Below are 27,946 nucleotides of genomic sequence, written 5' to 3' on the forward strand. Positions count from 1 at the left end.
TGGGAGTTGAAGTCCACATGTCATAGAAGAGCCACCTTGACCTGCAGTCGGTGGGTAGAGAGCCAATAGCGGGCAGGCAGCAGCCATGTTAAATTAACCTCCCTCCCCCAGCCCCGCTGTCGCTTTCCGTTTTCTACAGCAGGTGTTTCCCCTCCAACCTCTCCTATCCTTAAAATGGAGGGAGGAGAAGGAGGAGGGGTTATATGACGGGTTCGCCGTTTCCCGGATGTTGCCGATAATGACGACGGTTAGCGGGGGGGGGGGGGGGGGGAGGCGTCGTACTTGACTGAGGCGGGAAAGACACGGATGATGGACTGGAAGCAGGTGCTGAAAAGCCGGCTAACCGTCAGTACCGACCGTGAGTGGAAGGGAAGAGGGACTTTTTTTTTTTAATTAGTCCGGTGGCGCGTGACTGGGAAGTGTCTGTTAAGAGTGCCTGCCCTCCTGGCGCTTCTTGTAGCTTCGCTTCAAGGCAACGCGCTATTTGCTCGGCGGTTTATCGAAATCTGAGGGAGGAAAGGCTTTTTGTAGCCTTTTGCGATTTTTTTTAAAATTTTAGCCTTCGTGTTTCACACCAGCGTCAAATGAGATTTAATACTATCCTATTGTCAATGAGACTTAAGTTTACCTCACTGGCCCCTCTCTTTCTCCGTCCTAGTAGTCATTCACGTAAAAGGACAAGATAGATAGGGAAAAAACCCTGTGAGATAGGCGATGAGGTTGAGTTGCAATGGCCCTGTCATAGCAATAAGACTTATATGCTGCCTCACAGTGCTTTACAGCCCTCTATGTGGTTTGCATATAGCATTTAGACTTATATACCACTTCACAGTGCTTTACAGCCCTCTCTAAGCAGCATACCTTTGCCCCAAAAAATTTGGGTCCTCATTTACCCACTTTGGAAGGCTGAGTCAACCTTGAGCCCAGTGAGATTTGATCTGCCAAACTGCTGGCAGTTGGTTATCAGCAGAAGTAGCCTGCAGTATTGCACTAATCATTGTGCCACCATAGTACCCCCCCCAGCACCCGCTCGCCCGCCCTTCGCCCGGCCATCCGCCCTTCGCTCGCTGCTCGCCCGGCCACCCGGGTTCGGGGGGGTGCTGGCAAGCCCCCCATGCCGGCGGCGACGTTTTAAAACAGCCACGCGGCTTCCCAACTGAGTCCCGAAGACAAACGTCAAAGGCGAACTTCCGCGTTTGTCTTCGGGACTCAGTTGGGAAGCCGCGCAGCTGTTTTAAAACGTTGCTGCCGGCATGGGGGGCTTCCTAGCAGCCCCCCAAACCCGGGTTGGGGGTCCGGGGGGTGCTGGCAAGCCCCCCATGCTGGCGGCGACGTTTTAAAGCAGCCGCGCGGCTTCCCAACTGAGTCCCGAAGACAAACGCGGAAGTTCGCCTTTGACGTTTGTCTTCGGGACTCAGTTGGGAAGCCGCGCGGCTGTTTTAAAACATCGCCGCCGGCATGGGGGGCTTCCTAGCAGCCCCCCAAACCCGGGTTGGGGGTCCGGGGGGTGCTGGCAAGCCCCCCATGCCGGCAGCGACGTTTTAAAGCAGCCGCGCGGCTTCCCAACTGAGTCCCGAAGACAAACGCGGAAGTTCGCCTTTGACGTTTGTCTTCGGGACTCAGTTGGGAAGCCGCGCGGCTGTTTTAAAACGTCGCCGCCGGCATGGGGGGCTTCCTAGCAGCCCCCCAAACCCGGGTTGGGGGTCCGGGGGGTGCTGGCAAGCCCCCCATGCCGGCGGCGACGTTTTAAAGCAGCCGCGCGGCTTCCCAACTGAGTCCCGAAGACAAACGCGGAAGTTCGCCTTTGACGTTTGTCTTCGGGACTCAGTTGGGAAGCCGCGCGGCTGTTTTAAAACGTCGCCGCCGGCATGGGGGGCTTCCTAGCAGCCCCCCAAACCCGGGTTGGGGGTCCGGGGGGTGCTGGCAAGCCCCCCATGCCGGCGGCGACGTTTTAAAGCAGCCGCGCGGCTTCCCAACTGAGTCCCGAAGACAAACGCGGAAGTTCGCTTCAGGACTCAGCTGGGAAGCGGCGCGAGCGAACGGCGTGGGCGGGCGAAGGGTGGGCGAGCGGCAGCGAGGAGTTTGCGTGGGCGGTGGGGAAACCCCAATCTTCGGCTCCTCGCTGCTGCGGCGGAAGTAAAAACACCATCTGCGCATGCGCAGATGGTGTTTTTACTTCCGCAGCGCTACTTCGCGAAAAACCGATCATTGCGAGGGGTCCTGGAACGGAACCCTCGCAATGATCGGGGGATCACTGTATATACCACTTCACAGTTCTTTACAGCCCTCTCTAAGCGGTTTACAGCTTATTGCCCCCAATCATCTAGGTCCTCATTTTACCCACCTTGGAAGGCTGGAAGGCTGAATCATCCTGGAGCCTGGTAAGATTTGAACTGCCGAATTGCAGGCTGCCAGCAGGAATAATCCTTGTTTTGCCAGGCATAGTTTATTGAAACTTGTTGCACTAAGTTTATTTATTTATTTGTATGCTGCCCATTCCCGGGAGACTCAGGGCAGCTTACAGCAATAGAAATAATAAAACAATATAAATAATAGCAACAGTAACAGTAACGAGTCTTCGGAAAGGGGCGGCATACAAGTCTAATAAATTATTATTATTATTATTATTATTATTATTATTATTATTATAAAACCATATAAAATCTCATTCATGCACACCATATCATACATCCCTATTCATGTCTTATTGAGGTTGGAATCGAAGTGTTAATTACTCACGGCCCCCAGGCCTGCTGACAGAACCAGGTTTCCAAGGCTTTTCAGAAAGCCAGTAGGGTGACAGTATGAACCCCGGGGGGGAGGGGTAGTTGATTCCAGAGAACTGGGACCACCATAGAGAAGGCCCTCTTCCGCGGCCCCACCAACCGGCACTGCTTAGTCCATGGGACCTGGAGAAGGCCAACCCTTTGGGCTCTAATTGGTTGCTGGGAGCTATGCGACAGAAGACAGTCCCATAGTCTTACCACCTTTTCTGGGCTAGTATAGATAAAATGAGATGCAAATTGCTCGTTTAGTTTCTAGCTTGTATGGAACAGACCACCGATTCAAAGAGACATATATTGAAACACTTGTGGGAAGTCCCTCCCCACAAGAGATTGAAATATTTTGGTGGATATTAAAAGAGGCAGAATATTATATTTCCCCAAAGGAGAAATGGAGAAACATGCAGCCCCAGTCTTCCTGCTATAGGAAAATTCCAGCTGCCTCAAGAAGAACCCTGAAGTCTTTAGAAATGGGATATTTTGTGCCCATTAAGACATCTAGGCCAGCCTATTCATAAACAAAATGCCTTCACCCAGCTCCCCCAGAAGACTGGAGCTATTGGGAGAGGGGCGGCATACAAATCTAAGTAATAAATAAATAAATAAATAAATCCCCCCAATCCAAATTCTAAGGACAGGACAGGAGTTTTAGGACATAATAGTAACCTATCACCATTGAAATAGTTAAACACACAATGTTCACTACATTGCACAACTCTGGAGCATCTCCAGATCACCAAACCCCAGAACCCTATAAAAATCCATCCTCACTCAGCCGTTTTGTCAGACACCCCAGAAACATGCTGCTGTCACTGAAGTTTCTGAAAATCAAATAAACAGACCTTCTTTCCAACCAACCAGCTTCATTTTATTTCCACTGTCTTTCTCCTAGCTTGGAACTGGACTGGATTTTTTCTTCCTACACACTGTATAGTAGAGATCCAAGATACCCTGGAAGATATTCTCTACTTACAAGAACCTCCAGTACTAGAAGGCAAAGATGATTAGGGAACTGAAGATTAGATTAGATTAGATTTATTGGATTTATATGCTGCCCCTCTCCGCAAACTCGGGGCGGCTCACAACAATAATAAAAACAGTACATAGTAACAAATCCAATACCCACCAATCTAATTACAATTTTAACTTAAAAATTTCATAAAACAATCCCAATATATATAAAAAACAGGCACACAGTCAATCAATCAAACGGCAAAACAACATGGGCAAGGGGGAGATGATTTAGTTCCCCCATGCCGGGCGACAGAGGTGGGTTTTAAGGAGTTTACAAAAGGCAGGGAGGGTGGGGGCAATCCTAATCTCAGGGTGGAGCTGGTTCCAGAGGGTCGGAGCCCCCACAGAGAAGGCTCTTCCCCTGGGTCCCGCCAGACGACATTGTTTAGTCGACGGGACCCGAAGAAGGCCGACTCTGTGGACCTAACCGGTCGCTGGGATTCGTGCGGCAGGAGGCGGTCCCGAAGATATTCTGGTCCCGTGCCATGAAGGGCTTTATAGGTCATAACCAACACTTTGAATTGTGACCGGAAACTGATTGGCAGCCAATGCAGACTGCGGAGTGTTGGAGTGATATGGGCATACTTAGAGAAGCCCATAATTGCTCTCGCAGCTGCATTCTGCACGATCTGAAGTTTCCGAACACTTTTGAAAGGTAGCCCCATGTAGAGAGCGTTACAGTAGTCGAGCCTCGAGGTGATGAGGGCATGAGTGACTGTGAGTAATGACTCCCGGTCCAAATAGGGCCGCAACTGGCGCACCAGGCGACCCTGGGCAAACGCCCCCCTCGCCACAGCTGAAAGGTGTTTCTCTAATGTGAGCTGTGGATCGAGGAGGACGCCCAAGTTGCGGACCCTCTCTGAGGGGGTCAATAATTCCCCCCCCAGGGTAATGGACGGACAGATAGAATTGTCCTTGGGAGGCAAAACCCACAGCCACTCCGTCTTGTCTGGGTTGAGTTTGAGTTTGTTGACACCCATCCAGGCCCCAACAGCCTCCAGGCACCGGCACATCACTTCCACTGCTTCGTTGACTGAACATGGGGTGGAGATGTACAACTGGGTATCATCGGCGTATTGATGATACCTCACCCCATGCCCTTGGATGATCTCACCCAGGCTACTTGTTATAGCTAAAACATACAAAAAATGGTTGCAGTATATCTAGTTTAATGAAACATATTAAGTTAGACAGAGGAACTGTTGGCATAATTCACTGAAATACTGCAAGCAGTGGAAAAAGAATTGTGGCTTCATTGATTATAGAAAGACCTTTGATTGTGTTGATCACATCAAGTTCAGAAAAATGAGAAATCCAGAACATCACATTGTGAGAAACTTACATACCTGTTAGGAAACCACAATACAATCAGAACACAGTGAAACAGACTGGCTCCAAGTTGAGAAGGACTGCAGCAAAGTTGCATTTTCTCTCCTTATTTATTCAACTTATACTGTATCTATTGAATATATATTAAGGGAAGTTGGATTGGAAGATGATGTTTTAAAATTGGAGAAACATTAACTACCTCTATTATGCTAATGACATTGATCCTGATAGTTGAAAGTGCAAAAAATGAGTCCTTTGGGCGGCATAGAAGTTGAATGAATGAATAAATAAATAATCTGCAAATTAAAGTAATAACACCTAAGGAACACAGGGAAGAAAATCAGACTAAAATTAAATATAAGGAAGTTCAAATTAATTACAAATATAACAAGTAGCCTTACAATTGACAGTGAAGATATTGAAATGGTAGATAGCTTCTTGTCTTTTAGGATTAACCATCAGCAACAAAGCAACAAGTCCTTGACTTATGACTGGTCACTTAATAACCATTTGAAGTTACAGAGACCTGCCCCGTCATACCCCATTTTGAAGTTATAGCTACTGCAATCATGCACTGCACCACCCTCCTCCCATCACTCACCCCACCAGGTTCCCCTATGTTCCCTCCCATTGGTCTCGTATGCTATTAGCATAAAATGATTTTATGGACATTTCTTTATTCTTTTTCTTTCATAGAGATATGTTTTCAATCAGTACATGGGATTCAAATGAAAATTATTTTTCATGTAGAAATTTGTTTTACAAAGTAGGTGATATAAATGAAAGGTAATACACTCTGTTTTGTGTTATTTAGCTAAAAAGAGCGACAAAGAATTGAAGCATGAAGAGATGGAGTTGTTTACAAAATACTATCTGGAATGGAAAGGAAGAAAAAGTGCCAGTACCTCTTATGTGAACATTCCACGATTTTATTACAGGGTAGGTTTTCAGTGTTGCTCTAGGTAAGACCTTTAAAATACAACTTTCATGGTAAAACAATTAACAAAAAGAATAAGCCAGCAAGGATCATTAAAATTATATAAAACCTAGAGTACTATTTCAGCTGATGTTTCTAAAACATCAGGTATTTAAAATCTGCTGCCAATAATTCTTTTCTTTTTTAGCTGCCAGCAGAAGATGAAATACTGTTACAAAAATTAAGAGAAGAATCTAGAGCAGTGTTTTTGCAGAGAAAAAGTAGAGAATTGTTAGACAATGAAGAATTGCAGGTATGAAAAAACTGAAAATATGATTTAATTTCAGATCACTGTTTTGAAAACTTTACTATCCCCTAAGTAGTATTTCCCTCATCATTTTTAAATTTCCTTTTTAAGAATTTGTGGTTTCTCTTGGATGAACATCAGACACCACCTATGATGGGTGATGAAGCAATGATTAACTATGAAAACTTCTTGAAAGTTAGTGAAAAAGCTGGATCCAAGTGCAAGTAAGACTTTTGTTTTTAAACACGGGAGCTTGATTTGCCTAGTTTTAGTTACATCTAGGTCAATCTTTAGATCTGAGATTGGATGAAGGGAGGAAAATGTGTGTGTGTGTGTAGTTTTAATAGCAGGTAAAAATACATGTGAATGTGAGCAATTTAAGTGATTATAAATATTAGCTGTTGAATGTAGAATATATGAGATAATGAATGATTTAATTGAACATTCTGGATTACCTTATACATTAAGGGAAAAATGCTTAAGGGGCACTTATAGTAATATTTGTTGTGTGTTTGTTTGTTAGGGGCATGATTCTACATTTATTTTGTATTCAGCCAATATTTGTTAGCTGAGAATTTGAATACAGGTAGTTCTTGATTTACTACAGCAATTAGGATTAGAATTTCCATCACTAAGCAATGCAATTATAAAGTGTGGTACTAATGGCAATCCCTGAAGTCCCCTTCGTCATTAAATAAGCATCTCTCCAGAAGTTCCTGCCAGTTTCCGACAACCAAAGTCAGTTGGAAAGGTAGTAGGAAGTTGAAAATCTCAGGTGACTCACAGATTCACAGACTCAGGTGATTCATAAGTGGCTGCTACTGGGTAGGAGAGGAAGTAGGGGATCCACAGGTGGCCAAGAAGGTACAACACAAGCATGGCAGGGCTTCAGCTGGCTGCTAACAAGTAACCAAGGGTGAGAGGGTGCATGAATGGCTGGAAAGACACTGTGAACTCAACCCATGCTCAGGAAGAGTGTATGAGGATACACAGGTAGTAGAGACGCACAATATTAGCACATAAAGACTCAGGGAATGTACGCAGTGCGAGTTCAGCAAGGCTGGAGAATCTGGTGACACTGGTTAGATTGAAGTATTGTAGGCTAACTCTGTCCACAGGCTGGAGTTTGATCCTAACTGGTCAGGGTTGACCCATCCTTTCAAAGTTGATAAAATGAGGACCAATTGTTGGGAGCAATATGCTGACTTTGTAAACCACTTAGAGAGAGCTGTAAAGCACTGTGAAGTAGAGTAGAAGTCTAATTGCTATTGCTAAGGTTTGGGGACAGTGTGCAAAGGTGTCCAGGTAGGTGAGATTTACTCAAGCAACTTGTAGCCTTGCTGATTTCCTTTCTTTAGGGAAGCCAGCAGGAAAGGTTGCAAATTGTGATCATGTGACTGAGGGATGCTAACCATCACAAGTGCAAGGCAATTTGCTAAACACCCAGATTATGTGATCACAAGGGTAATGGAATAATCAGTATTTGAGGACTGGTAAGCACCAATTATTCACTGTTGTCATAATTTGAATGTTTGCTAAATACAAGGGCTACTTGTAATTAGCAGTGAGTATTTCATGGATTGTACGATATATTTAGAATACAGATTTGAATATTAATGTATCAAAGATAAAATGGGATGAACAATTTCAAGTTACACATAAATTGTAAAAGTACAGATAAGTGGTTCTGTAAAATTAAGTGGGTTGATAAATTTTCCCCTCAAGTTGCGTCATATCAGAAATATGTTTCTGAAGAGCCTCTAGCAGTGGCTACAGTGCAGTACTGCGGACTACTTCTGCTGATCACCAGCTGCCAGCAGTTTGGCAGATCAAATCTCAGCAGGCTCAAGATTGACTCAGTCTTCCATCCTTTTGAGGTTGATAAAAATGAGAACCAAGATTGTTGGAGGCAATATGCTGACTCTATAAACCATTTAGAGAGGGCTATAAAGCGATATATAAGTCTACGTGCTATTGCTAAGTGCAATATTCAGAATACAAATTTTTGTTACTTTATTTATTCCATACATTAACTGATATTCAAACTGCAAAGACATTACATCTTCAAAATTTCAGTACTAAATTTATGTTTCACAGGCAATTCTTCACAGCTGAAATTTTTGCTAAATTATTTCATAATGATCCCTATGGAAGAATATCTATCATGCAGTTTTTCAATTATGTAATGAGAAAAGGTGAGTCCTTTTGATCCATTGTAACAAAATCTATAATAATGCAAATTATATTATTAGATTCCATAAAATAGAAATGGTTTGGGACTGAATTTATTTTAAATTCTGTTGAAAATCATTTTCCTAAAAGTGAGCATGAGCTGGATGAGTAGACCAAAATGAGTGATAATCAGTATTGTCCATGTTCTATTTTAATCATAACTTTTACTGGAGAGGGGGGGTTGCTTCCCACAAAAGACAGAAAGAAAAAAAGAGAAAGGAGGGAGGGATAATCACAAGCCTGACTTGCACTATACACAGCTTCAGGGAATCTTTGAAACTTAACAGCAAAGGCTGGAAGGGATTTCAGAAGTCATCTAGTCCAACCCCCTGCTCCCTGGCAAAATGGACTGCTAAATTGGATGCATCCACCCAGTCATATGACAACTTGGCCACATCTATCCAGTCACATGATTCCCAAGCCATGCCCACAAAATAAGCCACACCCATAGAACCAATAGGGAAAAATTTCACATTTCACCCCTGCTACTAAGAATGAAAAGGTTGGAAGCAAAGCCTTGCTTATCTTTCTTACCTTGCCTCATATATGCATAATTTTGTATTTATTTTGTCATGTTTATATAGTGTATATTAAAAGTGGAGACCCTTTGAGAGCTATGTGCAACAAAATTTCATTTTAATGCATGCTGATTAGTGTACAGTAATCCCTCGCTACTTCATGGTTCATCTTTCACGGATTCGCTACTTCACGGGTTTTTTTCAAAGGGGGCTTATCGTGGATAATGAAGGAAAATCCAGGAAAACCATGAAAGATGAATATTCAAAATATTCACGGCAATTGCTGTGCCCCCTCCTCCATCCCCATTCCCGGGAGAGGCCTCACGCCTTAGAACGCTGGGGCAGGGACGGTTTGTGTGTATGTGTGTGGGGGAACTGCAACTGTGGCTTCCTTCAGCCTGCGCAGTAGCTGAGAGCCCGGTGATTGCTGTGCTCCCCCCTCCATCCCCATTCCTGGCAGAGGCCTTGTGCCTTAGAACTCCGGGGCAGGGATGGTTTGTGTGTGTGTAAACTGCAGCGGCAACTGCTTGTCTTGTCCTCCAGTTTGTGGATGTTTCTCAACTCTCTGAAGATCGTCCGCCACTGCCCAACTACAGGAAAGCTGCTACCACCACTGCTGACCGCTGAGAGAAGTCAGTCTCTCTTAGCGGTCAGCAGCTGTGGGTTGTTAACAATACATGGAGGGTTTTAAAAGTCCAAATACTTGTTAAATACATTAAAAAATATATTTCCTCTACTTCGCGGAAATTCGGTTTTTGCTGATGGTTTTGGAACGCATCCCCCGCAAAAAACGAGGGATCACTGTACATTCAAAGTGACAATAATTCTAAATCTAAAGTTATTCTTCACACATCTTCCAGTGATGAGAGTAATACATCATGTAGGACTATTTTTTTTTTACATATTGAGTTAAATTAGGGTTGGTTTAAGTGTAGTTTGTTGTATAGGTCACAATGAGGGGTTCATATGTAGCAATTGTATAATAAAATACAAATTATAATTTGTGAACTTGTCTTTTGAATAACTTGTGTATCTTAAAGGAAGTCAGGATGTTCATCAGTTAAACAAGGGAGAAATCAGTGGATCTAAGGAAATTTGTAAATTGAAACATAAGAATCTATGGTATTTGAATTTGTACAATTGCTTTAACAGATTTTTGAAAATTTTATTTGTAATTAGTTTAAATTGGAAGTATCCATTTTGGCTTTGTTGGAATACTTGTGAATATTAATATATTTCTAATGTTATTTCAATTTGTCACTACACCTTATTTTACTTGGGGTATTTTTAAATCTGCTTCACAGTATGGTTGTATCAGACAAGAATAGGCCTCAGTTTATATGATGTGGCTGGACAAGGTTACCTCAGAGAATCAGTAAGTGAGGAATAATAATTGATATGCTTATCTAATGTAACTGAAATGATTTCCGTTGCCTTTAAATTTATTCAGAAAGAGCAGTCGAAGAGTACAGATTTAATAATGTTTATATATAATCAGAAAGATTTCAAGTAAGCCACCAAGAGTATTGTAATTGTGACAGAGTACAAATTTGATTAACAAATAAAATTGTAATATAATAGTTTATGGGAGAATATTGTTCACATAACATTAATTAATTATGGACTGATATTTGTAATATGTAACTATCCTCATTCCAAGAAATCTTGACTGTATAGTTAGCTTTTTTTGAACAAAACAGGATAACACTGCACTATGGCGCTCACAAATGAAGTCCTATATTGCCAGATATTTTTGACAATTTGTGCTAGTGCTAACATGTTGTAAGTCGGCCTGAGTCTAAAGAGAAGGGTGGCATTAAAAAAATCAAACAAACAAATAAATAAACAAACAAACAAATAAATAAATAAAAGTTACAATCACAATTGAATCCAAAATTTATATTGCTAAGCAATACTCATTAATTGAGTTTTGCCCCATTTTACGACCTTCCTCATTGCAGTTGTTAAGTTTTTAATATGGTTGTTAAGTGAATCTGGCTTCCCCATGGACTTTGCTTCTCTGAAGTTCACAAAAGGTAATCAAATGACCCTGGGACACTGCAACTATCATAACATGAACCAGTTGCGAAGTGTCCAAATCTTGATCACATGACCAAGTGTTGTAATTCAAAGACTACTGATACACCTCCCCATAAATTGTTTGTTCATCAGAGAACGGATACATAATGTTTCTGCATTATATGACTTGCAGGGTCAATAGAGATATTGCCAGCCCTTTTTTAGATACAAAAACTATGAAAGCACTTGAGAGAGAAAAAATGTCTACAAAATATAGAACAAATGTAAAAAGTTTCAAATTTAATCATAATGACATATGTGGTCTAAATATACATTTTCTTGTTTAATGTTTTAGGATTTAGAAAATTATATATTGGAACTCATTCCCACTTTGCCACAGTTGGATGGTTTAGAAAAATCCTTTTATTCATTTTATGTATGCACTGCTGTCAGAAAATTTTTCTTCTTTTTAGATCCTCTCAGAACTGGTAGGTTTAAATTACTCATTTTTTCTAAATTTGAATCCAGTAATGTAATCCAAACTTTACAAATATATATCTGTTTTGAATATATTATGGTTTGATATGATCCGGTCACCTTTCTTTTGCTTTTTAACTAACAAGAAATAATTAAAAGATTGTTTCTAAGATTGTTGTTCAGTGATTAATTTTAAACCTAACTAATGATTCTAGATTGAAACTATCTTCAATAAATCATAATTATGAAGACTAATTTGGTTTCTCCAGATTAAGGTATTATTCTAAAATTGGAAACATAAGCTTCCAGGTTTTCTTGGCTGTATTAATGTATTCCTGATGAGATGAAGGCTTGCTCATAAATCTGAAAACCTGTATCATTTGTAGGGAGAAAGATTTGGTACTAATTTAGTTTCAGACTGAAACTTTCAGCCAGGAAAGGATTTATTTTAGTTACCGTAATTAGTCAAGTGTGTTTTTGGTCTGATGCATTTTGTTACAATACCGGTAATAGCTAAATCATCATTGTTGTTTGGTTGAATTTATGCAGAGCACATTAATCACAATTACGTTTTTCGTGTGCTAAAGCTGTCATTGATAAATGAAAATTTCCTTGTTCACATTTTTTGATTACCTTTGAGATGTCAAATTATAAATTGATGATGATGCTTGTGGGAAATAGTTGGACTGTTGTGGCTTCAGTACAAATATTTACAAGAATTTAATATGATACCCAAGTCTTCAGTTTTACCATTTGCTTTCATAATAGCAGCTGTTTTACTTAGGGATGAGCTCTGCCTACAGACAGAGCTTTCTTTCTTACTGAAGTAAATGAAAAAGTAGTTATTTGCATGGGAATTGACTGGTTCAGGTTACACTGGCATAAACAGCATTTATAACCAGCAATTGAATAAACTATATATTCAAAACCGTTCCTTCACCTTTGATACCTACCTACAGTACTTCTGACTGTGGCTATAATCTCTAATATGTGAGAATTCTGTATTAATCCTTCAGTTAGGACTCATTGGCATCTTTGTCGTGATTTCAGCAGCAATTCTGACTTTTCCAAGGTATAACCATAGGCAATGTACCCTCTAATTTTGTTTCGGTGTTGGCGGAAAAGTATAGTGTCTGAGCGACAGTCCCTTTGGGACTGGGCGGCATAGAAGAATGAATGAATGAATGAATAAATAAATGAATGAATAAATAAATAAATAAATAAATAAGAAAAAAATCCCTTCTTTTTTATTAAAAAAATTAATAATTTAAAAAAACCAAAATCCATTACTATTAAAACTAAATCAACCAGCAAAACCAAAAACATAACTATTAATAAAAACAGGTGAGGGCTGGGTTTTTTCCCTTTTATTATTTAAGTGCTTTTACCATATGCTTTAAATCAAGAGTCACTTCTCTCTGTTTTTCTCTCTTTCCTGTCATTCTCTGCCTCAATCACTTTCTCATTTCTCTTTTCTCCCCTTTTTTCTATCATTTCGCTCTATCTCTTTCTTCCACTCTTCTCTCTCTTTCTCTTCCTTCCTCTCATCTCTCTCTTGCTTTCTCTCTCTCTCTTTCCCTCTCTCCCCCCCTCTTTCTTTTTCTCACTTTCCCTCGTTTTCTTTCTCTCTCACTCACTCTTTCTCTCTTGTTTTCTTTCTCACACTCTTTCTCTTGTTCTCTCTCTCTTGCTATCTCTTTCTCTCTCCCCTTTCTCTCTCTCTCTCTCTTTCTCACTTTCTATCTTGCTGTCTGTTGCTCTCACTGTCTCTCATTCTCTCTCCGTTCTTCTCAGTGGAGGCCGGCAAAGGTGATATTCAATGTCGGGGGGGCGCGGGCATTTGCGCGCGCTCCAAATCCCCCTGCTCGCCCCCTGGAACATTCAAAATAAGAAAAGCCTTTGCCGGCGAAGGCTTTTCTTATTTTGAATATTCCAAGCGGGCCAGCAGGGGGATAGGGAGCGCGCGCAAACGCCCGCGCCCCCCCGACATTGAATATCACCTTCGCCGGCCTCCGCTGAGAGAATGCCTGCTCCGCCTCTCCTGCAATCCCCTTGCCGAGAGCCCGGGACGAAAGTGCTCTCGGCAAAGGTGAGACGGGCAGGGTGTGTGTTCCGGGTGCGGGAGGAGCCGCGCCGAAAGGCAGGAGGCGGCGGAGGAGCAGAGGGGGCGGGCGGGGGGGCAGCACCGAAAGGCCGAGGGGCCGGAGGAACTGTGGGGAGGCAGGGGCGGCCGCGGCTCCCTTCCCTTCTGCTGCCGGCACCTCCCCGCCCCCCCGCCCCCCGCGGCTGGCATGTGGATGGGGAGCACACAGCCGTGAAAAAGGCTGCGCGGGGGTGTATTTTGGGGGGCTCATTCTGTTTTACACCTTTAGAAATAAGGAAAGCTGCACTAAAATTAGATAGACATTTAGTATTCCCCACCTCAGAAATCTAATGAATGAAATTATTTCCCCCCTGCTTAATGTGCAGGAATAGTGGAGAATGCTTTGGGGGAAAAACCCTAAATAAATAAATTTCACCAATATTAGAAGCTCTTAATAATGAAAGTAACTTTCAATCTATTTCAATGACATGAACATTTTTCTTTCTTGTTAAAGATAATTATTTGGATAAAAATACATAGAAATATACTTTTATAGTATTTTAATCAATTTGAAGTGTTCATTATTTATAACATTAATTTTAAAACATTTAAAATTCTGTTTTTTTCACATTCTGCTTTTTCACAACCTGAACTAATGTCAAAATTTTATTTGTTTGTTTTGAATTCCTTTCAAGATAACTTAGGCGTTACCTTGCTTAAACCTAAAAATATCAGTCATTAACTAGTTATTTTTTCTTTTCTTTTCTAGGGAAGATAAAAATACAGGATATTTTAGCCTGCAGCTTCCTAGATGACTTACTAGAGGTAGGCATTTTAAAAATATACTTTTGACTTTTGACTTGTCCTTTACATTTGTTAATTGTTAACTAATATTTCCTTATCCATTCAGTTACGTGATGAAGAACTTTCTAAAGAAAGTCAAGAAACAAATTGGTTTTCTGCTCCTTCTGCTTTGAGGGTTTATGGTATGTTGCCTGCATTTGGACTACATTTTCTGCATGAACTTTTCAATTATATGGCACAAAGAGGGGCCTCATAAATTACTAGGTTAATGGTCATTGTAGCAAAACCTAGTTAGGGGGGGAAATAGATAGTTTCATCCATTTCCCAGAAGACCTAATTTTTACTACCTTTGTACCTTGCTCAGCCTTCTACAAGCATTATTTATCTTTGGGAATAATCCCTATCCTGATTTTTTTTCCCTTGCCATACAGATTCATATATATCCTCTTCCATTGTTTAAATAGTGCTTCCATTGTAAAAACTAATATTATCCAAAACAAAAATAACATGGAGGATCAAGGTCAGTGATGGGCTACCAAACTTTTTACTACCACACTGTGGGCATGGCTTATGCATTTTGTTTCAACATCTTTCAGTGCAAATTGGGTGCTCTGGGGTGGAGCTCCAAATTTTGCTACCGATACTGTGTACCTGACCGTACTTGTAGGAGCCCATCACTGGTCAAGGTTCATTCTACAAGCTTGTAGGTTTATTTCCAAATATTTTGTTACCAGGCTAGGTAACATCTTGAGCGGAGTTTAGGGAATATCAATGTCACTGGAACCACCTAAATTCCACTGAAGATGTTACCTAGCCTGGTAATGAAACATTCATAACCTACAAGTTCGGAAAATGAACCATCACTCTCATTGTTCACCTGAGCTACAGATATTTGTCACTATTACAAAAATAATATTTGAAGTAGAACATTTATGTTAATTACAGAAATTATTTCTGACAATAACAGTTGTACTTTTTCCTATCTCAACATATCTTTTTAAATTTCATTTCACATCTTAATATAATTAATTTGAAATAACACCCTGTTCATATCTGTCATAGTGATATCCAGATTTTTTACCTTTTCAATCTTAAAATCTGCTTTATTCATCAATTATTTGATCTTATATTTTCATATATTAACATCTTTTTCTTCTATTTATTAATCTTAGAACCTACTAATTCATCCAATTATTTTAATTTAACTATAGATAATTCAAAATTCTTTAAAGAATCATCTAAAACCAATACCAATTCATCAACAAAAGCCCTTAATTTAAGTCTTTTTTTTAGTTTTTACATTCACATTCCCACAACTTTGATTTTTGATTTTATTTATTTATTTGTATCCTGCCTTTATTATTTTTACAAATAACTCAAACTAGTGAACATATTCAACACATCATCTTCTTCCTATTTTCTCCACAACAACAGAGGAACATTTTCTCCATTTATATTCCATATTAAACATTTCTAATCCATAAGCAGGCCAGAAGTTTAGAAAAGTTAATACTAGTAACATCTTATTTAGTGTCTTTCTTTTCTAATGTCCAATGCATTGTTTGTAATTTTTGTTTAGTTTCTCTCTTTGATCTCCTCCAATTGCTCTTCTGGACAGGATTCATTCTAAATCTCTGTTGTTTGAATGTAAACACACCTTCTAGTTTACCTCCTCCAAATAGGACCTTTTTCTGTTTTAATTTTTCAGGCAAAAATGTATACATAAAAATTGGATAGCAATTTTTTTCAATAAAAAAATCTAACATCCATTTTGAATATTTTATTGAAATGCTGCTGCAAAATTTGCTCCCTTGACTTCGGAGAGGGGCGGCATACAAATCTAATAAATTATTATTATTATTATTATTATTATTACTATTACTATTACTATTATTACTATTATTATTTTATTATTATTATTATTATTATTATTATTATTATTATTATTATTATTCCTAACAAAATACACTAAAACATCCCTTGGAACATTTGTTGCCGTAGTAAATCTGGAATTTATTTTATTTTATTTTATAAATAAATAAATTGTTACCAATTTCTGCCTATGTTTGGGCCAAGCTTTTAATGTTTTTTTTCCTAAAATCTTCTTAGACATATAGAATATCTTAATTCTCAAATAAAAATTATTTCTCACTTCTAAAAAGCCAGATTACCTAATTCTTTTTTCAACTCTTTAGAACTTCTGTCTTACTCTCTAAAATTTCCACTTTATGGTTGGTTTGTTTAAACTTGCTATATATAACTTTACATCTTTTAAACTTCTTGTTTCATCTTCTCTTTCATCTTTTAATTTTTTTCATCTATTCTTTTTTCACAGTCTTCTTTTCCATTTGTTCAAATAATTTCTGAAACAAATCCTGTATAACTATTTTCTCTAGAGGCTGCCATTACAATCTATTCCTACCCTCTCCTGCTGTTTTTCTTGAAATTGCCATTATGTTATTATAATCCAAAAGTGAAAGCATCTCAAACAAGCAAAAGGAGAAGACAAGTTTCTCTTTTATTTCACTTTCTCTGCATATCACCATAGAAACAAAAATCATAAGTCCTCAACTTATGTCCTTAATGGAGCCTGCCCAGTATAGTCACCTTGCTTAATGACTTTGTGGTTGGCTTCAGGCCAGCTCCTGTAGCTGGGGATTTTGATGTGGAACAGTGTGAGTCATCTGTTTATAGAAGACCAGTGTGGGTGCAACCAGATGTCTCAGACAGTGAAGCCGAATCACAGGCAGAGGAAGGCAGTGAGGAGGAAGAGACAGACAGGAAGGGGTGCAGCCAGCCCCCCAGCTAGAGGTCCTCGGACTCAGAAGGGGAAGACGTCATGAATAACCCTATCTTGAATCCCCACATGCGCAGAATCTTGAGTAGGCAGGAACAGCTGCGAAAGTATAGAAACAGATAATGGAGTGCAGCTGTTCAGAGTTTAATTACGCTGCTGAAACCCTGATTAAAAAAGGGAGTGTTGGAGTGCTGGGCATGGGCGTTTATCGTTGACGTTTTGGAAGAAAGAATATTGTGCAGCGTGGTTTGCATTCTGTTTTGGTTTTCTGTGAATTCTGTCTTTATTGACTCATCAATCACTCCTTGGCTCTGGCACAAGCCTAAGTGTGTCAGGTGAACTTTTGTGTGAGTAACTCTAACCTCTTGGGACTCGTAAAACAGTAATTGGTCTTGCATTCAAGCAAGCATTTAGCCTTTGTATATAAAAGAGACTTTCTTGATTCAACTGCCCTCCTGTCCTGTGTTTGACTTAATTCTGGGCTCATGGGTGGCTAATTGCAATAGCCAGGCAGAACAATGACCACCACACCTGCTCTTTCTAATGCAGTCAATAAGCAACTGTGTGGATCCTTAAGCAGAGGACATGCTGTCTCAGGGGTGGGAAAGATCATGGGAGGCTAGCACAGGCTTAGGCTTCAGTGGAACACAGCATGCCTCAAAGGCCTCTTCCATCCTTTGAGGCATGCTGTGTTCCAAGAAGCCTTGGGGCTATTTTCCCACGCCATTTGCCCCTCAGCCTCACTCCAGGCCAGGAGGCTCCATCCCAGAAATGGCACCATTATCGGAGTGTCTACAATGAATTGTGGCTGTTCCAAAATAGCACTCACTTTCCAGAGAGTACCATGCAGCTTATGGATTTTATGGGTGGAGCAGCCAGGAATTCTTAAATTCCATCTACACTCACTACAGTGATGTAGTCTATATGAACAATATGGTCAGCCACCTTCATTTCTTAGTCACCTTTAGAAATAATTTATCTGCAGTATGCCAAGAGGCTGAGCAATACCCTTCCCATCATAGGCAAAGATAAGGTTCTTTTCTGTGAGTTAAACCTCTCAGGATTGTAAAGTGAAAAGAACCTTAGAAGATTTAAAGATTCAAAAAAAACCTTTAAGAAGACTTAAGAAAGTACCGGTATGTTTAAATGGATAGAGGACAGTTACTTTCTTATTTTTGTATTTTTATTACTTTTTGTCTTCAACAAAAGTGTTTTGGCATAAATTTGAATTAAGCTACTTAAAGAAAACCTTTAGGAATTCTTTTTGTTCATTGTTAAAGAATGCATCTAATTGTCAGACTCTACATAGCAAAAGATACGCTACAGGAAGTCATCTATAGTCCTCAATTCAGCCTCTTTTATTTTATCCCAAAAGAAGGGATAGGCCACTTTCAATTCAGCTCCTAAACTAATTGAAAAACCTTCCATTTCAGCTATTTATTCATGAGGAGCAACCAACTGAAATGCTGATGGGTTATCACATGACCTCTTTTTTGGTTCAGGACGATTTTCCAGAGCAACGTCTTTCAGCCTATAATTTTCTCTAGTGGCATCTTCCTTTTCTTTGAAGATGTCAGCCTGACATAAGTCCTTACCAGAAATTTTTATATAGTAATCTAATAAACCTTGAGGTTTTGTCTACCAAACACACTGTTACTTTTTCTTTGGATGCTATGGCTCTACTTTGCATAAGTACAAACAAATCATGGGCAGAATACCTAAATAGCTTGTTTATGGTTGAACATATTCGGTGAATGTAAATAACCCAGAACAGGTTAAAATGTGGCTAGATCTCACTGAGAAATACCAGCGATCTTACACCTTTTGTTTTAGTATATGGGTTTCTAACATTTATAATAGATCTTTACAAATTTCTCAAGACAAAAATTCCTTTTCTGTTGAAAAGTAGATTTTTTTTCTCTAGAATTCTAAAATGTTATGGCATATATTATACAGTACTATGAAACTTGTATAATAAGCAAGCTGTATTCATCTTTTCTTATTATCTTTTAATGGTAAAATGGTATAGAAAGTGTATTTCTCCCTTTCATATTTCTCCCCTTTTACTATCCTGCAGGCCAATATTTGAATCTTGACAAAGATCACAACGGCATGCTTAGCAAAGAAGAATTGTCTCGATATGGAACAGGGACACTAACCAACATCTTTTTGGATCGGGTCTTCCAGGAGTGTCTGACCTATGATGGAGAAATGGTATTTCCCTCATACATATCAGTAGTATTCTGTGTTTCAGGAAGTGCTTATTTTTAATTGATCTCCTGTAGTTTCTAAGATTGTAACATAAAATGCATATTAACTAAACAGAATGAAAGAAACATTCACTTTCCACTGGCAGCTGAAACCCACACATGGTATTTTTCATAACTGACTTTGCATTCTTAATGAGAAGAAGAAATCTCATTGTGAAGAGAGGACAGTGAGTTCTTCATTATTTCTCTTTTTCTGCCAAAACCAGGAACAGTGAACAATTTATAATCTGAAAGTAACTGACATAAATACAAAACCATTATGTGTCTAAAGTAAAATATAGAATTTCCTTTTAATATATACCAGATTTTTAATTTTCTAGATGGAGTTTTAGACTTTGATTCTTATTAACTCCAAGAACACATCTTATAGAGAATGATTGTGACATATAATACATTTTAAAAGTTATATTCAGTTTCTGCTAAAAAAATTATTCTAAGATCATATAAGATTAGAATCTGGTAGAAAGCTGCAGAACTATTGCCATTAACAATATTGTTTTCGTAAATGCTAAAAAATATATAGCAAATTTCCTAATCAATTTTTTAAAAATGTTCTAACCTAACAACTGTTTAGCTTCATCAGTGGAATGACAATTAGCAATAAATTAATCTACTGTGTAGAGATTTGTCTCTTTAATTTGAATTCTGAGCAGCCCCCTTGTAGCAACGATAGAAATCCATGGGGATGTTGCTTAGCCAGTTAAAAAAAGCAATTTCTGTTCACTTTTTTCCCCTTTAATGGCCATTTCTATTTCATGCTGACTTTCACTAAAAAGTAACTGCTCTCCAACAAGGAAATAGTCATCAATTATGGCTTACTTGCAAAATCAATTTTAAAAGAGGACTATAATAAACATGATTGCATCTGCTTTTAGGACTATAAGACGTACTTGGACTTTGTACTTGCATTAGAAAACAGAAAGGAACCTGCAGCTTTGCAGTATATTTTCAAATTGCTTGATATAGAGAACAAAGGATACCTGAATGTCTTTTCCCTTAATTATTTTTTTAGGGTAAGTCCCTTTTTGTAAAGGTAGGTCATTCTTTTGTACATGTGTTGTTGTAACCATTGTGCCTTTGCTTAGAAAGCAGCTGGTGATTACTTTAAAGTGCCTCAATTTATAAGACTTTTGTCAAAATACAAACATTTAAAATTTTACATTGAAAAAAAATTCAGAATTATTTTCAGAACATCTTACATTATAGTATCATATTGCTGTGTTTGTAATTACATATGAGTTTTTCTTAAAAATTAATAAGCCCAGCTTTTTTTCATGAAATAATTGCTAATAACCTGTAATGGTTAACAGAATATTTTTTTAGCTACTGCCATGATAGAAGAACTTAAATTGCTATCTAATTATATGATAGCTTTAGTATAAATTGTAAATTGCCCTTTCTAATTTGTTTTGCTGACTTGACTGGGAAATAATTCAGATTAACAAAATTTACAGATGATCCTTAATAATCTCAGAAAAATAAGTACAGTGGTACCTCGTCTTACGAACTTAATTGGTTCCGTGACCAGGTTCGTAAGTAGAAAAGTTCGTAAGACGAAGCAATTTTTCCCATAGAAATCAATGTAAAACCGAATAATGCATGCAAACCCATCCGAAAACTCACCCCCTTTGCCTTATTACCGCTGGCATTCTGATCCTTGTTCGGGGGTGGGTGCAGGAGGCGGGGGGGGTGCAGGAGGCGGGGGGGGGAAGACAGCGGAGGCTGCCCAGAGAGAGCCTCATGGGTGATTAACACGCTTGGGAAGCTGCCTAGCGGCTTCTCAGACAGTGCGGCTTCCACCATCCTTGAAAGTATTTTCGGTGGCAGCAGCAGGCAAAGGGGGATTCCGGTGTTTCGGCCTAAGACAAGGTTCCTTGGCTCCCACTCTGAGCCTTGCACCTGCTTCCTCCGGGGGAGTCCAAGGCACCCAACTCCCCACAGGCAGGAGGCAGAATGAACGCCAGCAGCGAGGACCACGGCGATGTCCCCCAGATCCAATTCTGCAGCGGACCTCCCCTTCCTAACTGCATGGCTGAGGGCAGAAAAGAGATCTGAGTTCTGCGACCTCCCCTGCCTCTCTTTACCCCGCCTCTCACGCCTTCAAAGGGAAAAGAAGAAGGGAGGGAGTGGCTACAGCACCCCAGGGACCTCTCCAACTCCGGCCGCGCCTCTTGCAGACTCATTTTCCCCCATCCCGGGTGTGCAAGGTGTGTGCGCATGTGCAGGGCTCTGCCTCTCTTGCCCTGCTGCTTTGCGACGATGTCTGCACACCCCGTGGGAGGGGTGGCTGCCGCCACTCCTCCTCCTCTTCCTCCTCCTCCCCTGGTGAGGGTCCCCATATCGTCTGCCCACCACCCCTCGTCCTGCCCACCGCCACCCCTTGTTCTGCCCACCGCCCAGCCTTGCCAACGCAGAGGGACCCCCATGTGCCGCAGCGCTCCAGAGAGGGAGACCACAGCCTTTGTTGAGATCCCAGAAGCCCCTTCCATGCTCCAGAAGACTGTGAGGAATTGGGTGGGTGGGTGAGGTTGGAACCGAATTTAAACATGCCTGGGATAAACATATATCCATTGTAAGATAAAATACAGGAAATAGTAAAAGGGCAGACTAGATGGACCATGGGGTCTTTTTCTGCCGTCAGTCTTCTATGTTTCTATGGAAAGGGGAATACGGCGATCCAAAGCTCAGGAAGGGGCTTTGGGTGGAGGGAGGGGCGTGGAAGCAAGGTCCCCTGACAAAGGCAAAGATGCAAAGGGCGCGGGTCCCAAGAGATAGTGCAAGGTCAGCCCGTTCTTTGTCTCCCCGCCCCCTGTTAATGCTTGGGGGCGTTGGGGGCTGCATCTTGCAAGAACCGACCCAAACATCAGACGCCTTTTCCCCGCGCTCGAGGCTGCTTGGTGGTAGGACTTTAGTTTTCTCGGCTGGCCTGTGTGTGGCTCGCAAACGGGGCTCACCTGACTGGGAGTCCCTTCAGGGCTAGGCTTAGAGATGGAGAACAGTAGGATTGGTGGACACATGGCTGGGTCTGGCGAGCAGCTCTTGAGGGCAACGGAAGGTGGCTAGAAAATGCCAAGGTTGATGGAATTTCCCCGCCTCTGGACTGCTGCCGCAAGAAAAAGGAAAATCCCTGGCGCTTCGGCTTTGGCAGTCCGGAGTCAGGGAATCCCAGTGGGGGTGGCAAGCAAAGGGGAAAACCCGGCGGGGGCAGTCACAAGACAGGGGAATCCCTGTGGCAGAAAGAGCGCACATGCAGTGAGAAAGCAAACAAATCTTAAACACTGGGTTCGTATCTCAAAAAGTTTGTATGAAGAGGCATTCATAAGACAAGGTACCACTGTACTTCAGAAGCTACACTGATTAATGAATCAATAGTTTCACATTGATCTATCAGTATAAATATTAAGATTGGAAATACTATTCTAGCCTTCACAAAATCAATACAAATGCTAGTTGACTTAATCTTTTTTTCTATTTTCAGCAAACTGAATATTGCTATATATTATATTAATATAATATAATATATTATATTAATATAATATACTGTATTAATAAGCAATATTTTTGGAAATGGTGATAATGGTTTCACTGCTTTTCACAAGATATTAATAATTTTATTAAGATTCAAGTAATTGATTAACGCCTCCTTGAGGGAGGGGTCCTTCCCGCAACCATTAAAGGAAGTGGTTGTGAGGCCTCTCCTCAAGAAGCCTTCCCTGGATCCTGTGGAATTAAAGAACTTTCATCCAAGCCTACCCTTTGTGGGAAAGTTTGTAGAGAAAGTGATGGCACTCCAGCAGCTACGGTCCTTGGATGAAATGGATTATCTAGACTCTTTTCAACCAGGCTTCAGACCTGGCTACAGCATGGAAACTGCTTTGGTCACTCTGATGGATGATCGTTGGCAAGCCCAAGATGGAAGTTATTCCTCCATCTTGGTGCTATTTGACCTCTCAGCTGCTTTCAGTACCATTGACCATGGTATCCTGCGACGACTAAGTTGCAGTCGGTGTTGATAGGACAGAGGCCGGCCCTTAGACTCCTCTTTTGCAGGGTGCTTCAGGATTTGATCCTCTCTCCTCTCCTATTTAACATCCAACAACACAGGGTGAGGTATCAGCAATATCTTGATGACACCCAGTTATATATTTCCACCCCACGTCAGTTCAGTGAAGCAGTGGATATGATGTGCCAGTGCCTGGAGGCTGTGAGGATCTGGATGGGAGTTAACAGGTTCAGACTTAACCCTGATAAGACTGAGTGGCTGTGGGTATTGCCTCCGAAAGGCTATATCCACTGTCCATCCTTGGTTCTTGGGGGGAGAAATTGCCCTCAGAACAGGTTCGCAATTTGTGTGTCCTCCTAGACTCACAGCTAAGATTAGACCAGCATTTGATAGTTGTAGCTAGGGGGATCGTTGCACAGGTTCGCCTAATGGACCAATTGCGACCCTACTTGGATCAGGAGGCTCTTCTTACAGTCACTCATGCCGTTGTCACCTCACAGTTAGATTATTGCAATGTGCTCTACATGGATGTACCCCTGAAGAGTGTTCAGAGACTACATCTGGTCCAGAATGCAGCTACGCAAGTTGTGGGTGAACCTTGGTATTCACACATTACACCAATCCTCCATGAACTGCACTGGCTCCCGATTGGTCTTCGGATGCAATTCAAGGTGTTGGTCATTACCTTTAAAGTCCTACATGGTTTAAGGCCAGACTATCTTCGAGACTGCCTTCTACCACATAGCTCCTAGCAACTGGTAAGGGCCCACAGAGTTGGTCTTCTCTTGGTCCCATCAGCTAAACAGTGTCGACTGGTGGACCTACGAGGGAGGGCTTTCTCTGTGGCTGCTCCAGCTCTTTGGAGCCAGTTACCTCCTGAGATCCAGACTACCCCTGCCTTATTGGCCTTCCAGAAAGTGGTAAAGACCTGAATTTTTTGACACGCCTGAGACCGTTGATCTTATGGTGGCAACCAGTGAGATCCAGCCATGAATGGCATGCAGGGGTTTATATTGTAAATTGTTTTAAACTGTTTTAGAGGTTTTTGTATTATTATTGTTTTATATTTTTGCTGTGAGCCACCTAGAGTCCCTAGGGAATTGGGCGTCATAGAAATTGAAGAAATATAATAATTATTATTATGTTTGTTTGTTTATTGTTTGTTTGTTTGTTTGTATGCTGCCCCTCTCCGAAGACTCGGAGCGGCTCACAACAATAAAGCATAATACAAATCCAATTATTAAAACAGTTTGATGATGATGTTGATGATGATGCATTATTTTTTTTTAAAACCCAGCATGTCATCTAATATTGTCCCTCCAGTTTGATGCCTACTAAACAAAAATATTACAATGTGAATGATCCACGAATAGGCTAATTCAGTCAAAGATTTTTACTGTCACCGCCCCCAAACTCTGGAACCTTTTCAAAGCCTTCATAATAAACACTCTGCAGGTTTAAACTACATCAGCAACTGTGGTTTTTTTAGCAGCATGAAGCAGATTAATTCTTCTGTAATAAACAACACTTTGGCCCTTCATTTTCCAATTATTTTTTTCTGCCAGCATACACATAATAGTTAGGCTGAAAATTTGAGGCTAAAAGCTTATTTTAACAATGAAACATGCTGCTCTGTTCTTTTTTTTTTTAATGGGCTAAGGGTTAGGAATGATTGCAAATAGATTGAACAGATGGTCAGTCTTTTTTTCTTTTTTTAAAATTGATCACATATTTTGTAGTACAAGAACTGAATGTAATCCATGCTATTTCTGAAAAGAGTTAAACACAGGTCCATAGCTTTGCAAATAAATGATATTGGCCAAAATCAATAATGCTATATGCTTTGAAATCCAAGTTCATTCTGCGGTGTTTTGAATTAAATCTCTTGGTAGTGGGACATCTAGGTTCCCTAAATATTATGAACAGATAGATAATATTAACTTTACTGTATAGAATATTGTAAAATGCTATGTCCGATGTGCAACTTAATATTGTCATCACAATTGCTACAGTATTTTGCACCTGTATATTTTTGTACTTTTGCATATTTGCAAAATTGCCCAACTATTGCAATTCTAATAAAGCTTACTTCATTGTGTACATCCTCATTTTCAAATGGTATTCATCTCCTTCATTTCTGTCCTTGTAGGCTATTCAGGAACAAATGAAAATCCATGGACAAGATCCAGTTTCTTTTCAAGATGTGAAGGTTAGAATTCTGATCAAAATGTATTTGTGTGCAATAGTTAGTGAACTTACTTTTGAGGTACTTCTCTGATAGTCAGCAATATGGTTACTGTATACTGGAATGTGCATATCTTATGGTTACATAAAGTTGATTTTATTGCCCAAGCAGAAAGTTTTCTTGGGGTTGCATTCTGGCTATATCTGTTTGAATTACAGTATCTTTTTAAAAAATGAAGATGTACTATCTACTACTGTATTTAAGTAATTATTATTTATTTAAATTTATTAGTTTCCCACTCCCATAGACACCGGGCAGCTACAAATACAAATGCAAAATAGTGAAAACCATTAAAAAATATAATTACAAAGATAAAGAGATCTGGAGCATACCAATTCTACCAGAACATAACAGGGAAGCAGAAATTATTGGAGTTAGGTGGTTCCTCAGATATCCAGGCCACCTGCCATAAAGGGCTTTGCAGGTAACAACTAGCACCTTGAATTGCACCTGGAAACCAACTCGCAATCAGTGCAGTTCACATCAGTGAGGACAATAGGCATACTAAGAGGTGCCCATTAATGCCTCCAGTTTCATTTTATAACACTTGTAGCTTCTGATTGTCTTCAAGGGCAGCCTTATGTAGAGTGCATTGCAGTAATCCACTTGTGGAGTGCAGAGTAGAACAGCGTAGGTAATTACCTCCATATAAAGGCTGAATTACTTTTATTGAGATTAGCTGTTGGAATATTGTAAATCTGGTTATGTTGTACTTCTTATCCCTTATACTTATAATGAATTGTGGCATTTACCTAAGAAGCTTTCAACTATTATCTCAGTGGTCTGCAGTTAAAAAATTATCTCTTGCCATCTTGTTAATGTATCTTATATATTTCCAGATCTTCCTTATTTATTGCATATTAGTATACACTGTATTTGTACTATGTAGTCTTCTATTGTTCATAAGAACAAAAAAGTGTAAGGGAACATCTAGTTTAATTAAATACAGTGGTACCTCTACTTAAGAACTTAATTTGTTCCGTGACCAGGTTCTTAAGTAGAAAAGTTTGTAAACAGAAGCAATTTTTCCCATAGGAATCAATATAAAAGCAAATAATGCATGCAAACTCATTAGGAAGGAAATAAAAGCTCGGAATTTGGGTGGGGGGAGGAGGCGGAAGAAGAGGGGGAGGACAGTCGCTGCGGAAGGAAGAAGGTAAGGTGAGGGGAATTTAAAAAATCCAAAACTTTAAGGCTTAAAAAAAAAAAGAGGGACTCAGGCGATGAGGAGGAGCATGCGCCTCCCATACACCCAGCATGAGGCTGCCTTCTATACACTGCGCCAAAGAGAGAAACCCAGGGGGAATGGCAGGAAACTGGCCGGGCCTTTGTGCCATTCTCAAATTTCCTGGGAAATTTTTCCAGGGTCGGATTCTTAAGTAGAAAATGGTTCTTAAGAAGAGGCCAAAAAATCTTGAACATCCGGTCCTTATCTAGAAAAATTCTTGAGACATTCTTAGGTAGAAGTACCACTGTAATTTGTTTTTTTTTTAATGGGTGTATAAGCTTATACCGAGACTCTAATAGATAAATAGATAAATTGTTAAATTTTATTTTTTCTAGGATGAAATCTTTGATATGGTAAAACCTAAGGATCCTTACAAGATTTCACTTCAAGATTTAATCAATAGTAGTCAAGGAGATACAGTCACCAGTATTTTAATTGATCTTAATGGCTTCTGGACTTATGAAAACAGAGAAGTTCTTGTGGCCAGTGATAACGACAGTACAACAGATCTTCTTGATACATGATTTAACAGTAATAGATTGTATTATTGGAGATATGCCCAACTGATACTGTGACTGCTTGATGCTGAATAGCAAATTCATTGCACATTTCACTGAAGTTTCCATCTAACTCCAGATGGACATCTTTTTTTAAAAAAAAATTGAATCTCAGTTGAGGTTTTTAAAAATGTTTACTAAAACCTGTTAATTAATGTTAAAAAGAGTTGTTGGTAAATTAATGTTTATAATTTCAGAACCTATAGTAGCAATGCATACTGTATTTAATCAAGTTATATCCTTCAGAAATTTTCTGAAAAATTTCAGTTTTGTACTGTTGTGAATGACCTTTGCTAAAACAAAATCCAAAATCTCTTACGTTTCCCTCTACATAATTACAAATGTCCAACCAAATTCTGGAAAT

General features: G+C 40.0%; 1 protein-coding gene across 2 annotated transcripts; it reads left to right on the top strand.

Moving 5' to 3' along the window:
- Positions 1-214: 214 nt before the first annotated feature.
- On the top strand, positions 215-27,895 carry PPP2R3C (protein phosphatase 2 regulatory subunit B''gamma). Of its 2 annotated transcripts, XM_070755599.1 has the most exons (13): positions 215-358; positions 5,941-6,065; positions 6,251-6,355; positions 6,461-6,573; positions 8,447-8,544; positions 10,404-10,474; positions 11,474-11,606; positions 14,448-14,503; positions 14,589-14,664; positions 19,357-19,493; positions 20,425-20,562; positions 25,702-25,761; positions 27,361-27,895. In XM_070755599.1, exons 1-13 carry the CDS (start codon positions 307-309, stop codon positions 27,547-27,549), a joined length of 1,353 nt encoding a protein of 450 aa, XP_070611700.1. In that variant the 5' UTR covers positions 215-306; the 3' UTR covers positions 27,550-27,895. The 2 variants fall into 2 exon arrangements, with proteins under 2 accessions (XP_070611700.1, XP_070611711.1); XM_070755610.1 differs by lacking the exons at positions 10,404-10,474; positions 11,474-11,606 and having other exon boundaries at positions 265-358.
- The last annotated feature ends 51 nt before the right edge of the window (positions 27,896-27,946 follow it).

This window comes from Erythrolamprus reginae, chromosome 1 (assembly GCF_031021105.1).
Source record: "Erythrolamprus reginae isolate rEryReg1 chromosome 1, rEryReg1.hap1, whole genome shotgun sequence".
NCBI classification, from domain to species: domain Eukaryota; kingdom Metazoa; phylum Chordata; class Lepidosauria; order Squamata; family Dipsadidae; genus Erythrolamprus; species Erythrolamprus reginae.

Bases quoted from the DNA above. Each gene is read 5' to 3' on its own strand.
- PPP2R3C (XM_070755599.1), top strand. From the start codon at position 307: ATGATGGACTGGAAGCAGGTGCTGAAAAGCCGGCTAACCGTCAGTACC. The intron at 8,545-10,403 runs GTGAGTCCTTTT...TCTGCTTCACAG, and splicing joins CAATTATGTAATGAGAAAAG to TATGGTTGTATCAGACAAGA. The intron at 25,762-27,360 runs GTTAGAATTCTG...TATTTTTTCTAG, and splicing joins TTTCTTTTCAAGATGTGAAG to GATGAAATCTTTGATATGGT.